Source organism: Vanellus vanellus (genome assembly GCF_965231255.1).
Source record: "Vanellus vanellus genome assembly, chromosome: 6".
In the NCBI taxonomy this organism is placed as follows: domain Eukaryota; kingdom Metazoa; phylum Chordata; class Aves; order Charadriiformes; family Charadriidae; genus Vanellus; species Vanellus vanellus.
The window spans coordinates 12,622,849-12,638,633 of record NC_138911.1 but is presented as its reverse complement, the minus strand read 5'-3'; the positions used below and the strand labels follow the sequence as shown (position 1 = coordinate 12,638,633).

At 35.3% G+C, this 15,785-nt stretch overlaps 1 protein-coding gene across 2 annotated transcripts in view; it reads left to right on the top strand.

Moving 5' to 3' along the window:
- Positions 1–15,785, top strand: part of IPO7 (importin 7) — a 43,502-nt gene that overhangs the window by 23,519 nt on the left and 4,198 nt on the right. For both annotated transcript variants that reach the window (XM_082485460.1, XM_082485461.1), the window contains exons 9-24: positions 1,815–1,949; positions 2,472–2,571; positions 3,667–3,743; positions 4,103–4,219; positions 5,012–5,101; positions 5,564–5,729; positions 6,403–6,563; positions 7,408–7,536; positions 9,150–9,216; positions 9,294–9,419; positions 9,732–9,829; positions 11,267–11,362; positions 12,345–12,565; positions 12,670–12,875; positions 14,068–14,274; positions 14,639–14,755. In XM_082485460.1, coding sequence (XP_082341586.1) covers positions 1,815–1,949; positions 2,472–2,571; positions 3,667–3,743; positions 4,103–4,219; positions 5,012–5,101; positions 5,564–5,729; positions 6,403–6,563; positions 7,408–7,536; positions 9,150–9,216; positions 9,294–9,419; positions 9,732–9,829; positions 11,267–11,362; positions 12,345–12,565; positions 12,670–12,875; positions 14,068–14,274; positions 14,639–14,755 — 2,113 coding nt within the window. The remainder of the gene's footprint in view (positions 1–1,814; positions 1,950–2,471; positions 2,572–3,666; positions 3,744–4,102; positions 4,220–5,011; positions 5,102–5,563; positions 5,730–6,402; positions 6,564–7,407; positions 7,537–9,149; positions 9,217–9,293; positions 9,420–9,731; positions 9,830–11,266; positions 11,363–12,344; positions 12,566–12,669; positions 12,876–14,067; positions 14,275–14,638; positions 14,756–15,785) is intronic.

Genomic DNA, 15,785 nt, shown 5'->3' with positions numbered 1-15,785 from the left:
AAAAAACAAAAACAAACAAACAAAAAACAACCAAAAAAAAAAACCCAAACCCACTTCAGATCCTTGTAAAATTCAAATATTTAAGCAAACTGGACCTTCTTGTATAAGCTTTTTGACAGAGAAGTTTATGTTACTATATATAAAGTTCTAGTTTGCTGGAGAACTGGGATTACTGCTTTTGCCTAGAACAAAGAACCCCTAATTTTTTTTTTTTTTTTTTAAATCTTTCCTGAGCTGCCATCATGGTGAGACTCAGGCCACGGAGCCTGTCTCCGATCCATGCGTTAACAAAAGTTCAGTGTATGATGTTAATACAGTGATGGTGATTTCTTTGTTGCTTGTGTTGAAATTGATAAAGGAAGACAATCTTGTACTCTGTAAAACCACAAGAAATCCCAATCTTCATTAGTTTCCCAAATACTGCTGGAAAGACTGTATTTAAGGTATACCTTTAAGGAAGTAAAGTATGTTGTAGAGTTTTAAGTGTTTAATCAATCTTGTTACCAGTTTGTTAGACTCTTTTTACGATTAATGTTCTTAATTGTTCTAACTTCAAGAAGCATGTTAGTCTTACCATGGACTCATGTTTTACTTATTTTGGAAGTTACAAGCGTGCATCACTTAAGATTGTCTTTGCAGAGAATCATTTTCTCTTTTAGTTAGTTCACAAGAGACTAAGAAGGAATGTTGACATATGTATTCTTTGCTAATCCTCGAAACAGCTGCAAGTCTGAACATTTGCTCTCTTCTCCTTTCTTATGCCACCTAATGCCACCAAAGCTGAACTTTGAGGACTGATAATGCAACTAGAGCATAAAACCATTTGTAAAGCTATGAATTTCATGGTGAATGAATGCATCCCTTTTAAATTCGAGTGTGAGGCATCTCCTTTGGGAGGAATGCTTCAATGCTTGTGTAATAAATGTTATCGATGTAATTATTTTTCAAAATGAATCTCATTTTCCAAAAATGTTTTGTTGGTAAAACAGATTGATAGATATCTTCTCAGTTCCTTCAGGTTTGGATTTTTTTAAACATTGTTTATGTGAAGAATTAAATGAAACCCTGGAAATGGGGTTTGTAATTTCTCTCCGTTTTGTGCTGCTGCCCTTCAAGGTGCAGTGTTGCCACTGACCTGAATTAGGCTACAAGGAAACCCCCTTGCATTACCAGTGCCAAACTTTCCAGTGAGCTGAAATTTAAGTACTAATAGCAGTCCTGTGTCCATTTTAGGTCCTTATTTGTGGAGAGCCATGGACTTTAACAAATGTAAATCCCTGTAAATTGTTCTGAATGCCATCTCAAGAGAAGAATTGAGGCCAGAAAGTAAAGGGGGGAGAGGCTAGTTCACCATTCTTCATACACATACATTCTTCACACAGCACCATTGCTGTAGGGCTGCGTATCAGCAAGAATCAGTAGACTGCCTGAGTGTAGAGTATTTTACCAATCTGGTGATTAGGCTTGAATTTCCACCCCCAAAGAGTGGCAAGATGGAATAATAAACCTCAGAGGGAAAGGTACCGTGGGCTATGCAGGTGATGAATTAGCATGTATCTTTTGCCTTATTAAAGGATTGTATTTTTAAAAGATGTGCAGCATCTGATACAAACTGCAAATTGCCTTATAAAATTACCAAGGACATTTAGTAGAAGGATTAGTCACTACCCATTTTAATCTGAGTAAACATTTTTTGTTGTTGTCGGATTTAGAGGGGTTCTCCTGTAGGATTGTGAGAGAGGGTAGAATTCTTCAGGTTAAAATGGTCTGTGCTCAGTATAAGCTATTGATGAGATCTGTTTTTTTTTTTCTAGGTGTTGCTGAAGGTGTTATATCAATACAAGGAAAAGCAGTACATGGCTCCTAGAGTTCTGCAGCAAACACTGAATTACATCAATCAAGGAGTGTCACATGCAGTCACCTGGAAGAATCTGAAACCTCATATTCAAGTAAACTATTTTCAGGGTTTAATATGTAGATGACTCAGTAGTACATTAGTCTGTTGCACAGTGTTTCTAGCCTTGCTAGAATTCAGGTTTTAGGGACCTCTGTTATAAATTGCTGGTGGAAAGAGTTTAAGCCTGTTTGGTGAAGGTTACTTTGATATGTGAGCAAAGCTAGCTAATTGCTTTGCTGTCAGTCCGTCATGCTTTAGTGTGTTAAAGATGACAGTGTAATAGAGCAACACAACAAATTTTGAGATGGTGTTAACTACTGAATTTATGGCATTGAATCATCTCCACATACCATTATCCAAAGCAAATAGCTTGTACTGTACTGTAGCTCTACTTTAAGTTAAAAGATCGCTTTTTTGTAAGGTAGCACATAAAATCCACCATGTCCAAGTAGTTTTACAATGTTATCATTTTGTATAATAAGTGACAGGTTGGGCAAAATCTGTGAAATACAGAACAGAATATAGAGATTGATTTACTAGTGCTAGCCTGTTTTCAACTTTTTTTTTATTGCAGGGGATTATCCAAGATGTTATTTTTCCATTGATGTGCTATACAGATGCTGATGAAGAGCTTTGGCAAGAAGATCCATATGAATATATTCGCATGAAATTTGGTGAGAATTTGAAATCTACTCATGTTAAAATATCAGTTCACACAAAGATGAGATTTTTATGGTGGGTGTTTTTTTTTTTTTAGAGATGGCTTTAATCTTTAAAGGGAAAAAAAGATAAAACCAGTTTGTATTATCCAAATAATACAAGTTAATACAGTTAACTGTTGGATATACTGGTGAAAATGATAGATAATGTATGACAGTCAACAATGACACAGGTGTTTCTGCACTTGAAAAAGCAGCGAATTTTGACAGTTACAAAGTGTTTTGTTTGATATATCAAACAATCCAAGTCTTCCTAGCAATAATTACATACATTTAGTGTCATTAAAAGTTTATGCTTTACAACAGCTAGTATTTCAGGCCCTGGACTTTGTACGATATTAAGGAATTTCACACATGGCGTAGTTCAGAACAGATTTACTGTAATAGTAAATGAAACATTATGAAGTAAGCATGGCATTCCAGACTTGTCTAGTTGCACCTCCTATGGCTTGCTGCTTTGTTGTTGGGGTTTACTATCAGTCTGTGCCGTCCTTTCAGGCTGGGGAAGAAAGAAGATACTTCAGACTTCCTGAACAAATTCTTCCTTCCACTAGAACTCTATGTGGCTAGAACAAGGAGTCTGGATGAGTTAGGGAATTTCTTATCCCTCAGGCCAGAAGCAGATCTGTAAACAGTACAAGTATTGTACAAGGCTCTGATAATCTTATGCAGAGACATAAGAAATTAAGCATTTTTAACTCAATCGTGTGTGCCTGTCTGTACAGCAAATAACGTGTATGTCAAAAATTGGCTGCTGTGTCTGCTTCTACTGTTACAAAAGATTAATCTTAAATAAGGAAGACCTACAATTTCAAATTAGACATGTGGAGCTGGTGATCATGAAAAAGGTGAAACATATGTATCAGGAATCTCTTAACCATTTGTTACTGTTGTTTGGTCTCAGAATATCTGTAGTAAGAAAGCATTATTAACCACCTGAAAAGAAAGGAAAATTGTTGCTCTCTTATTTTGTATTAAATAATTAGATTATATTAGGATCATGAATGTAGTAAAGGAACAAAATTTATAGCTGTTGTGTTTACTTAATAGATGTATTTGAAGATTTCATTTCTCCAACAACTGCTGCTCAGACATTATTGTTTACATCATGTAGTAAAAGGAAAGAGGTAAGCTATTCAAGGATTTTACTTAAATATGTTAGTTAGATTTAGCTTATAGTTCCCATCTGCTGAAAGAATTACTAATAAACGTTTTACTTTCCTGTTCTCTATATCATATCATAGTGCACTAAAATTTATTATTCCTCTCAAATGTATTTTGCACTGGTCTATTTGTGATTTTTGTATTTCCCAATTTCCTTAGGACCTATCTATCAAAAATGTTACGTGTTCATAACAGACATAAAACATTATCTAAATTCCAGACTTAGAGCAGTTTATTAGAGATTTAAGCATTTCAAAGCACTGAGAATGGTACCTAAGACAATTGATTGAAATACTTTTGACTAACCTTACATGTGATCTAGGTCTTGCAGAAGACAATGGGCTTTTGTTATCAGATCCTTACGGAGCCAAATGCTGACCCTCGTAAGAAAGATGGTGCTTTACATATGATCGGTTCTTTGGCTGAAATTCTCCTGAAAGTAAGCATGACAAATCTGGTGGTTCTTTTGGTTCTTTTATTTTTTTTCCTACTTTCCTTTCTTTCACGTACAGCATCTTAGAAGAAATGAGAGTAGCTCTTTGAGTTTGAGTTTTGGAATAACTGTTAGGTTTTTTTTAAAGCTGTTGAACTTAATTGTTTTGGGGTGTTTTTTTTTTCAACTTAATTACACAAGTTTTGATAGGTCATGTTCAAGTTCAGATGATTGTTTTAAGTTCCTTTAAGTTCTCTGCTTCTAGTAAGAACTGCTACACCATTTCCTGCGCTACACTTCACTACATTCCCTTTTTTCATGGAAGGAAGGAAAAAAAAAAAATCAGTAAGAGGCTGTTGATTTAATGAGGTCTTTTTCTGTGTATAGAAGAGAGGAAATAAAGTGAAATTAGCAATCTTGCTCAATTAGAATGGTAGCAAAAAAGATGCAGGGCATGGACTTGTATTTGGACCACGTCTCTGAGAAGTTTCCCTGACCACTTTTACTTTTGACACCAGTCTAATGTATGGCCAAGCAAAAGGTGTCTCTGGGAGTCAAAAAATGTCACATTTTTCTTGTCATTACTTTAACTGAAAGTTATAAAAGTCCATGTAGGGTCCAAGTTTAATTACAAATATGGGATTTCGTTGTTGCTTAACAGACTTTAATGAAGGGGGAAGTTAAAAGTCTGAGGGTTTTGTTATACTGTTCACACTTCTATATGTTGCATTTTTTACTGGATTAATAATACATAAAGTTTTAAACTGGCGTGTTTCTGTTCATCTTCTATTCTGACAGAAGAAGATATATAAAGATCAGATGGAGTATATGTTACAGAATCATGTGTTCCCTCTCTTCAGCAGTGAGCTGGGTTACATGAGAGCACGGGTAAGAACCTGTAAGATTTACTGTTAAGATACACTGTGTTCCAACTGAAGACTTCAGAAATATTATGTAGTTTTTCCCTTTAAAAAATGCACTCCTCTTTGCACCTGTTCTGTAATAAATTGTATGCTTATTTCAGAGATTAGTATGAGTCTTTGTGTGACTGTAGATAGCTACTGTGTAGTTTTAAAATGGCTGCAGAATTGTGTGCATAGTTTTCCATCTGTGTCTGGTGGTATGGTCTCTTTGTGTTTTGCATTTAGACTGTACTGCTCACACAAAACCTGTGGCCAAAGATGAACTTGAGATCATAGTACTGGTCTAGTGATGTCTGAAAGACAAGTCTCCCACTGGCCAGCCTCCACACTCTCAAACATCTTCATCTGTTAAAAAGTTTTACGGTATCTTTATTGAACAGTAGTTGTACTTCAGTAACTCTGAATTTGTTCAATGTCTTTTTTTCAGGCTTGTTGGGTTCTTCATTATTTTTGTGAAGTTAAATTTAAGAGTGACCAGAATCTCCAGACAGCCTTAGAACTCACAAGACGGTGTCTGATAGATGATAGGGAAATGCCTGTAAAAGTGGAAGCTGCAATAGCACTTCAAGTCCTGATCAGTAATCAAGAGAAAGGTAGCCTTCTTTTCTTAAAACTACAGCAAGCTTTAATGGAATAGGCATCAATATTGCGATGCTCAGGGAGACTTGTTCTCTTTTCTGATGTTTGTTTACTTCTTGTAACTTGTAATCAATTACTGTAATTTTCCAGCTGGAAAATTTTATATTTTTTATAAATAACATCACAATTTCATGGTACAATAAATCCAGTTTTACAGCACCTCATCATCAAATCAGAAATACGGTGGCAGTATAAGCATATTTGCCTCAGCATATATTCTTCCATGTTCAAATTTATTTTTTAAAAAAAAGTTGTCTTTATCCTGGCAGGCTTTACGTTGCTTAGTATTCCTGAAGTTGATATAAAAGCCACAAAGCAAGCAAATTCTATATCGAATATTTGATGAAAATGTGTATGTACCCATTCCTGTTCAATTAAAATTTGCATTGATAAGTAATCTTGCATTCCATAAAGACTGTAGTACTGTTTTTCATGCTTCAGTTGCGATCCTCTTGATATACCTTTTTATAAAAAAAAATTGTTCTGAATGTTAGTATTGTTATAATGATTTATACTTCCCATGTTTTTTTGGCTTATTAATGCCAAAGCACTAAGTATTTTAAAGGTATATATTGAATTTCTTATACTGTAAGAACGTAAATTCAAATATTTCCACTTGTTTTACAGCTAAAGAATATATTACTCCATTCATTAGACCTGTAATGCAAGCTTTACTTCATATTATAAGAGAGACTGAAAATGATGATCTTACTAATGTGATTCAGAAGATGATCTGTGAATATAGTGAAGAAGTTACCCCAATTGCAGTAGAAATGACACAACATTTGGTAAGACTTCCTGGTGACTTAGGAAGATGTTTAATATGTGAAAGATTGGTATTTAAAATTAAGATAGTTGTCTGTCAGTCAGTAGCTGTTGTTACTCCAGTCTGCTTAAGTGCATTGATACAGGTAGTTTTATTCTACATTTAGACTGTTTTTTCTCTAAAGTGGCTTCGTAACTCGAACTAAATGGAAATTTCTAAGAACGATTGTAGAAATGTTTGAAAAATCTTGATACTTATTTTCTCCTGATAGTGTTAATAATGAATTTTCTGTTTTAAAATGGGAAATTTAAGAGCAGATTTTTAATAAAAAAATTGGTGTGAAAATAATGTTGTGTAGGATGTGAAAATAAAATGGAATCTGCAGGAGAAATTCAGAGCTTGAATGGCTGTATCTAGCAAGTTGTACTAATGGTTTCAAAAGCAGAGGTCAGCTCAGTGCTTCCCTATTAAAGGCTCTTGCCTTGGAGGTAAAACTAAATTGTTTGCACGTCCTCTGTGGGAATGCCTGCAAAGTGGCCCAGTCTAGTTCAGCTACCAATTAAACCTTGCGTCAGAAAAATTTACTCATAGAAAATGTGTTCTATTGCAAGGGAGTAATGTAATTCATATCTTTTTATTCATGAATGGATAAAGGATGACAGCTGAAATGGCTTAACATTCAAATTTTATCAACCTTGAAGACAAACTCTGGAATGGAGCAGTCACCTTCTAATATTCACACATGTTTTCTTAGCAGAAGTCCTCCTTAAATTATGTAGAATACCAAACTTGCACAATGGCTTTTCATCTGCAAGCATGCCCTCATCAAATGACATATTTATGGGTTGTTTTGCTATTCCATGCAGGCAATGACATTTAACCAGGTGATCCAGACTGGACCAGATGAAGAGGGCAGTGATGACAAAGCAGTGACAGCAATGGGAATCTTGAATACTATTGATACACTTCTCAGTGTAGTTGAAGATCACAAGGAAGTAAGTAAAAATTCCTTTAAAGCTAATATGTATTGTCTTAAGACACTGAAAGTCTTTTGTAGTTCCAGTGTTCCTGACATTACCTGAAAAACTGTCCTTTCAGGAAAAAGTATCTTAAAACAGAAAACAGTGAAGTACCTACCATGCAACAAAGCTGTAATGGTGGGTCATACTTCTGACACAATATGTGTAGTAATAGAGCATAAGTGTTGCCACAGTATTTCCCGTAAGAATCCAGGTTCTTGTTCATATAGGTGGAAGCAACTTGTCTCTAACTGGTGGAACTCTCTGAGCTCAGCTGGAGAAACCCATCTGATTTGATGAGCTCTGCCCTTCAGAGAAAACAGATGGAATTTCAGTTAGCTTTGAACATTGACTGTGTTGACTTAGTTTGCTCTCTGCAACAGAATCAATGTCTGTAAATACAGCTGTTGTGGCTATGCTAAATGATAGTTTTGTTTACTCGCCTAATCTGCACTGTAGAGTTCTCCAGTGTGGTGAAAACTTGTGTTATTTAGCTCTGATGTACGGAATTGACTAACTTCTGTCCAGAGTACAGCTTGTTCAAAAGATGCTATTGCTGATTAAAATCCTTCTTGACAAAGTCAGCTACTGTTTTTTGATAAATACATTATAGTTTTTTAGTGACTAAACAGTTCAGTAATAAATTGTACTCTCAGGGCTCTGAAGATTTTACTAAGGCAGCAACATAATACAAATTCTGAATGCCCAAGGTCACAATCCAGTGCTGCCTTGCAATAAACCAAGGACCAGTTTGGCTCATTTACTTTTTGGTAAAGCTGTTCAGCCAGCTTTTCATATACTTGTTTTTGTCGGCAAATTCTTGGTATCTAAATGGAAAGTTTGTGTAACAATATGCTAGTCCTTAGGACCTCAGTTGTACAGTGTTGATCAGTGAACATTTATATTTAGAGACATCTCACAGCGGATGACCAGTGTTCCAAGAGATAAGGTATTTAGCTGGTTAGTTTCAAATCCTGTTCTGCATAGCTAAGACCAGAAACTCAACCTTTATTTGTCCCTATGCAAGGTAAGTGCCCTAAACAGGTTAATGACTTTTCTTACCTGTTCCAGGGACTACTTAAGTACTAATTGGGAGGAGTGTCTCAATCTGTAGAGCAGCATTTAGACTGATTGTCCACATACCATATGAACATCCTAAGCTAGGTTTGGGAGGTGGCTTAGTATTTGTTTGGTTTTGTTTTTTGAAATTTCACTTTTCCAGAACAGCAAATACTTCCTGCAACTTCCATTGCTTACCCCTTGATATATACATACTTACCGTGTTTTGATGGGACTGAACTGTTGCATAGGGTTACTGTCAGGCTTTTCTTTTTAAAGCATACTCTATAATGAGATCCTCCCAATATTCAACGAATATTCCAAAACCACCTTGTGTTAAAAGCTATCTTACAAATCCTTAGCTAAGACTGCTGCTCTTAGACATTTAGTCTTCTAAAATGTGAGAAGTTTTGAATTGTTTTTAGAAGACTGTATTGTCTAAATGGAAACAGCTTTGAGTAATTTTATTTAAAATGTGTTTAATTTCAACTCCAAAGTATTGTAAACAGTCATAAATTTCCTTTTTTCAGATTACCCAGCAGCTGGAAGGGATCTGTTTACAAGTTATCGGAACAGTTTTGCAGCAGCATGTATTAGGTATCTGTACTCTTGTTTGCTTATTTTTTAAGTGTATGTGATTGGCATTAAATTTACCTAGATTCTGTTTGGTTTAGAGTTCTATGAGGAGATCTTTTCCTTGGCTCATAGTCTGACCTGTCAACAAGTTTCTGCACAAATGTGGCAGCTTCTTCCTCTTGTTTTTGAAGTCTTTCAGCAGGATGGCTTTGACTATTTTACTGGTAAGTTATACAAATAAATCAGAAAGCCCATGTGGTTTCATACATGTGATTTCAACCATACAGTGAATTGTATTTGATTGAAATGTTAGGAGAACACTGACTGAAGTGAGGTTATGCTTGAAGTATTTTATTCTGATGTTGCTGTGACCAGACTTGTTTTACTAAGGCATCTATGACTAGATGCACGCTTACCTTGACAAACATTAAGCAAGAACTACAATTAATTTATCAATACACAGATTTCAACCTGATTTTAACAGCTCGTCTAATAAAACATGCAAACACTAACTGATCATTTTTCTTTTAATACAGACATGATGCCTCTCTTGCATAATTATGTTACTGTTGATACAGATACACTTCTGTCAGACACAAAATATCTTGAAATGATCTACAGTATGTGCAAGAAAGTAAGTAGATTCCTTTGTGATAACAAAACCTGTGGTCTCTGAAGTATTGCACTGTTAAACTGGGTACCTTTTTCAACAACAGCAGACTGTAAAACTGAAGAATTTTGATGTCTGCTCTTAAAGCATTATGCTATTTAACATCCTCTGTGATTCCACAAATTAAAAAGTTATTGCAGAGAAATTTAAAGAGGTTGCATCAAATTTCAGATATATATTGCTGCTAAAAGGGAAAAATAAATTGTACACAACAAAAGCAGATTAAACAAGCCAGGGTTTTGTGCATGCATGTTTTGTGTAATACACTTTGTGGATACAGGCATGCAAAACACACATGCATATTGCAAAAGGTAGATGGTTTATTTTATCTGAGATTCGTAGCCTCACTGTGGCTAGGGTACCACATACCATATGTTTGCTAAAGATCTTAAACAAGTAGAGTAGGGATGGAAATGGAGGGATAGGAATAGGAAGTTATTTTCCCAAATTCATGCCAAGTCAGTGACGAAAGCTGGGAGCAGAATGCAGTTGTTCTAACTCAGTCCAGTCACTTCTGGGGCAGTGTTTCTATATTTAACTTAGCTTCTCGGCTCCTGTGTATTATAGGTAGCTGTCAACTGGGCTGTCTTTATCCAATCGATATGTAGGATACAAAGCTTTCCATAATGTTAGCCCTAAGTGAGGAAATTAACACCATTTTATAAAGAAGTATTAATATTTCATAATCCGTAATAGTAATCTGTGGAGATTGCAGTTTTCCATTTCTGGATATCATGTGTTGTGTCTATACAAGGACTATGGTGAACCATCAGCTGCCCTGACCGTGGTATTTCCTGAGTAATTCTTTTGAAGATGTTTAAATATGATAGCGAATAACTCTTGCCAGCCTTTATTTGAAAACAAGTTTCAACCAGGCTGATTAGGCTGATTGTAAATACTTGAACATTTTATAGATATATGTAATAAAGAAAACAAGCCTGTTATAACCTCTTGGTGATTAGTGTTTTATTAGCTGAGCACAGTGACTCTTTAGCACAGAAGTTTTAGGTATTGTGTGGTGTCCCACTGGATATCTCAAATTTGTAAATATAATATTTACAAAATTCAGTATGTGAATGCATAAGAAAAAATTTTGGTTTGTGTATGGAAATAAACCTTTGCAAAATGTCAGCTGATGCCTATACAGTTACTGTTGTAAGCTCTGTGTCCATAGAGTTACTGAATATTTGTACATGTAGGTCAGTTTTACCCACTTTCAGCAATGTTTCAGTCTGTAGTTGTGATACTGAGCCATTGCTGCAGACTTGGCTGCTTCACTGATGGATGTTTACACTAGCATTATGATAGCGTGGGTAAATTTATATCAGCTTTTCAAAGTAAAGCAGTATGTAGAAAATACTTCTTGAAGGGATAGCATCAACAGGAATTGTTATTTTTCAGGTCCTTACAGGAGTTGCTGGAGAAGATGCAGAATGTCACGCAGCAAAGTTGTTAGAAGTAATTATTCTTCAGTGTAAAGGGCGTGGCATTGATCAGGTTGGTAACAACTTTGGTTGCTATAACCAATATTTTAAAAATATTTTTATTCTCAAATATGAATTGGTTATCTATTAACATGAGCTCTGTTCTGAGAAGTTTATGTAGTGTGACTAATAATCCTGTCTTCTACTTCAGTGGCACAGCAGAGAGAGTTATTGCATGCTTTGTCTCCAGAATTTAGGACACTGCAAAATGCAATGTAAAGTATTTTCGTGAATCTGGAAGAGCACTGTTTTAAGAGCATCTTGGTTCTAAAAGTCGATTAATTATATTCTAAGTTAATTCTAGTGAGTATTTCATGAACATTATTCAATCTGTCAAGTTAATAGCCTTGAAATAAGTAAGAATGAAAATGAAGTTCCTAGAATTGAAATTAATGTCATAAAGGAACCAAGGACCTCATTATGCACGTGTAAGGTGGAATTTGAGAGATTAACTTGTGTGCTTTCGTAGTGTACGTAACAAGCACTGTATAATAGCTGTTTAAACATTTTTTGCATGCTTTTTAATACTTGTGGATATGGTCCCTGGAAATTTTTAATTTATTTGACAGAATCTTCTATAAGGATTTTTATTTTTAGTGTGGCATCTCTGAAGAGACTACTCTGTTGAATAGCTGTTTTCTTGGAATGTTAGTAATACCTCTTGACTTTATGGGTGTTAAAATAAGGACTAAGTTGATTTTTTTGTACTTTCTAGTGTACACATTTCCTTTATTTTTCATTTTTAAAACACAAGATCATAGAACCAGGAATTGCATCTACTGTGCACGATGTCACAAAATCCACGTGTTCAGAGTAGATTAAATCTTTTCACCTTTTCATTTCATCTTTATATATGACTTCTGCTGGCAATTAAAAATTACTCTGTATTTATGTGCCAGACTGGTTTTATGCCATTTCTCAACTGTACTGTGAGAAACGAAAGTAAAAAAAAAATATTTTTTATCACTAAATTTGTAACGATTCTCACTCTTCAGTGCATACCCTTATTTGTGGAAGCTGCATTAGAGAGATTGACCAGAGAAGTGAAAACAAGTGAACTGCGAACAATGTGCCTCCAGGTTGCCATAGCTGCTTTGTATTACAATCCTCATTTACTATTAAATACATTGGAAAATCTTCGTTTTCCCAATAATGTGGAGCCTGTCACTAATCACTTCATAACACAGTGGCTTAATGACGTGGACTGTTTCTTGGGGTAAGTGTTTCTAACTTTGAAGATTTTTCTCTGTGACACACCTTTGTGTTACCTGCTTATAAATCATAACAAAATTTATAACTTACTTTACTCTTGTTTTCTAGACTTCACGATAGAAAGATGTGTGTGCTTGGTTTGTGTGCTCTTATTGATCTGGAGCAAATACCACAGGTTTTAAATCAAGTCGCGGGCCAGATCCTGCCAGCTTTTATCCTTTTATTTAATGGATTGAAAAGAGCATATGCCTGTCATGCAGAGCATGAAAATGACAGTGATGATGACGATGAAGCTGAAGAAGATGAGGAAACAGGTATGGAAACTGAAACATCACTGTCACTTTGTGTTTTTCTTTTTTTTTCTGATGGAGATGCTTAGTTCCTTTGTGGGATTCTTCAGAGTTCCGTAGTTCCAAAAATGAAAAGCTGTGGTAGAGTACTGGACATCTTTTGATGACTTTCAAGTACATCTGACTTACTTTCCTGTCTCTCTTAAAAACTAATTTCCTACGCGGAGCCTCTTCTAAGTCACATCAGGTTAGCTTTTCTGTGTGGATGCTATTATTACTGAAAGGAATTATTACTGGGGCATGTTTCCCATTTGAGTGAGAGGTAAGAGTCAGTAAAAGCAATTTCCAGGAATCCTTCTAATCCATTGTACAGTTTGGACTATATATTATAAACTGTCCCATGAGCGGCTGGTGTTTTAGATGTGTATTGAAAATTACAGTTCTTGTGGGTTTTTGTGTGGGTTTTTTTTTTTTTTTTTTCTGGACTCTATAGACTTTCTTCTTCATACAGTCATTTCACAAACTTTCACATCTTTTGCCATCGTCTTTATGTGAAGTTCAACATTACCTATAACTTCCCCATACTTCTTTATTCCACCTTTCCCTATACTCTGCTTAAGCTTTTAGTTTTCTTCTCTGTTTTTCTTTCCATCATCAGCCTGGTGTCTTTGAGTGATTGTTTGGAACAGTTTTCCACACTCAAAGGAATATCTGTAGGTTTTCATCTATCTACTTAGAGCCCAGTTTCTTTTTGATCTCTGCTGTTGAATTCTGGACTCTCCAGACTATTGTCGTTGTACATCATTCATACTATTATATTTCGTAGTTCTCGAGCATTCTTTTCAATAACCCTTTAGAATGTGCCTTTGAAAGTGTTTTCATCAAATGATTTCAAACTTTGTTTGGAGCACAAATATTGCTTTGCTTAAAGTTTTATCAAGTGCTGCTCCAAACCATCTGTGTATGCATTTTTTCTGTATACATTTTTGTGACAGTAAAATTTTCATTTCCCACTTACACACTTGCTGTAAGTAAGGAAAGAGTGGGGGAGGAAGACCATGGCGCTAGGAGAGGAGTTAAATGAGCTTCTCCCTTTCTAGTCTGCGCTGTACTGTTACCAGTTGCGTTGCCTGTTTTGCACAATCAGCCATGTTCCTAAAGAGTTGTTCTTGCTATTCTTGAAATAAACTTTTTTTGTGTGTGATATTTAACTCAGAGGAATTGGGGAGTGATGAAGATGACATTGATGAAGATGGTCAAGAATATCTAGAAATTCTAGCAAAACAGGCAGGTGAAGATGGAGATGATGAAGACTGGGAAGAAGATGATGCTGAAGAGACTGCTTTGGAAGGCTATTCCACAATTATTGATGATGAAGACAACCCTATTGATGAATATCAGATATTTAAAACAATTTTTCAGAGTAAGTAACTTTATTTCCTTTCCTGGCCAACAATTGTATACTTTGAAATTAAGTTAAAATACCATTTGTAAACTAGAACCTGTTAAAAGCTTCCAAACAGGCTTTCCAATATGTCCTCTGAACAAATTCTTTCTTTGGAAAGAGGAAGGCATCATTAAACTTTCAGAGCAGGGGGAGATGCTTGAATTAATTTATGGTGAGAAGGAAGAGGTCACAGGTTGTGTTAGTGGTTTTTAAACATCTCGAATTATGTAACCCTAACAGAAAATTATTCTGATTAAAATGGCAGTGAGTTAGTAAGCTTTGAGTTACAGAAGATTTTAATGAACACTTTCCTTTTGCTTACGTTTTCTTTCTGTTGCAGCAATTCAGAATCGTAACCCTGTGTGGTACCAAGCTTTGACACAGGGTCTTAATGAAGAACAAAGAAAACAATTGCAGGACATAGCAACTCTGGCAGATCAGAGGCGGGCAGCACATGGTATTTTTCCCCCTTTATACCATTAATTGCTTCTTCTGCTGTTTGAATGCTGTTTATGTGCTCAAGAAGCATAATACAGAAAATTGTCTGTAACTAATGCCTGTAATTCAAGCCTGATAATGTCTTCATCAAAGCAGGGTTGTTTACACTCCAGAGACGTTTGAAATCTCTTAAGATTTTCAGGTCACAAAACTTCGATGTACAAATTATATGGCATACCACAAGTGTAAGGAATGATAGAAACATTTTAATGAAGTGGCCAAGTAGTTAAAAGCATATTTGTCATAATAGCTTGGATGTGAAAACAATTGATTTGATTATCTGAAGGTGGATGAACTCCTTAAGTGGCTAATAAATTATTTCCTGATGTGACCTAGTCCAGCTGGGATAGACTGATTCTATGGGTGGGAAAATACCAAATTATGGAAGTTGTATCTATCTGTAAAGCTACATTATTAAGCCTATTAAATACTTAAGATTGTTATTCTTCAATACAGATAATACAGATTTTAAAATATAGGAAGTAGGCAGGTCTTCAGTTTGGGGGTTTTTGCAAGTTTTCCCAGGTGTTTGAGAGTAAGCCAGTATAGATCACTCTCTAAAGTCAAGGCAGAATTTTGAATGATCAGTCCAGTCTTATATTCTGCAACTTACTGAGCAATTGATACAAGATGTTTCAAAATAGAAGTTCAGAAATCTTTCAATAAAAAGATTGGTAACAAAAATGCATATTTTATAGGTAGTTTTTGTCAGAAAACAGCCTAAATTACATCACAAAGCTTGTAAGTGTGCAGAATGATCTGCTTTTAATGGTTATAAAATACAGCTTCACCATGACCCCCTGTCAAGCACTAGACATCATACTGATGAGATTATATACTACTTGTGCATTTTATGCAAAATAATGGGTTGTTTGGTTTTTGGGGGTTGTTCTTTTTCAGCTGCTTATTCATAGAACAAATTAGGTTCAGGTTGTGAAGTTTTACTTAAGCAACTAGATCCTTACAGGAAATTCTTGCATACTATCAGA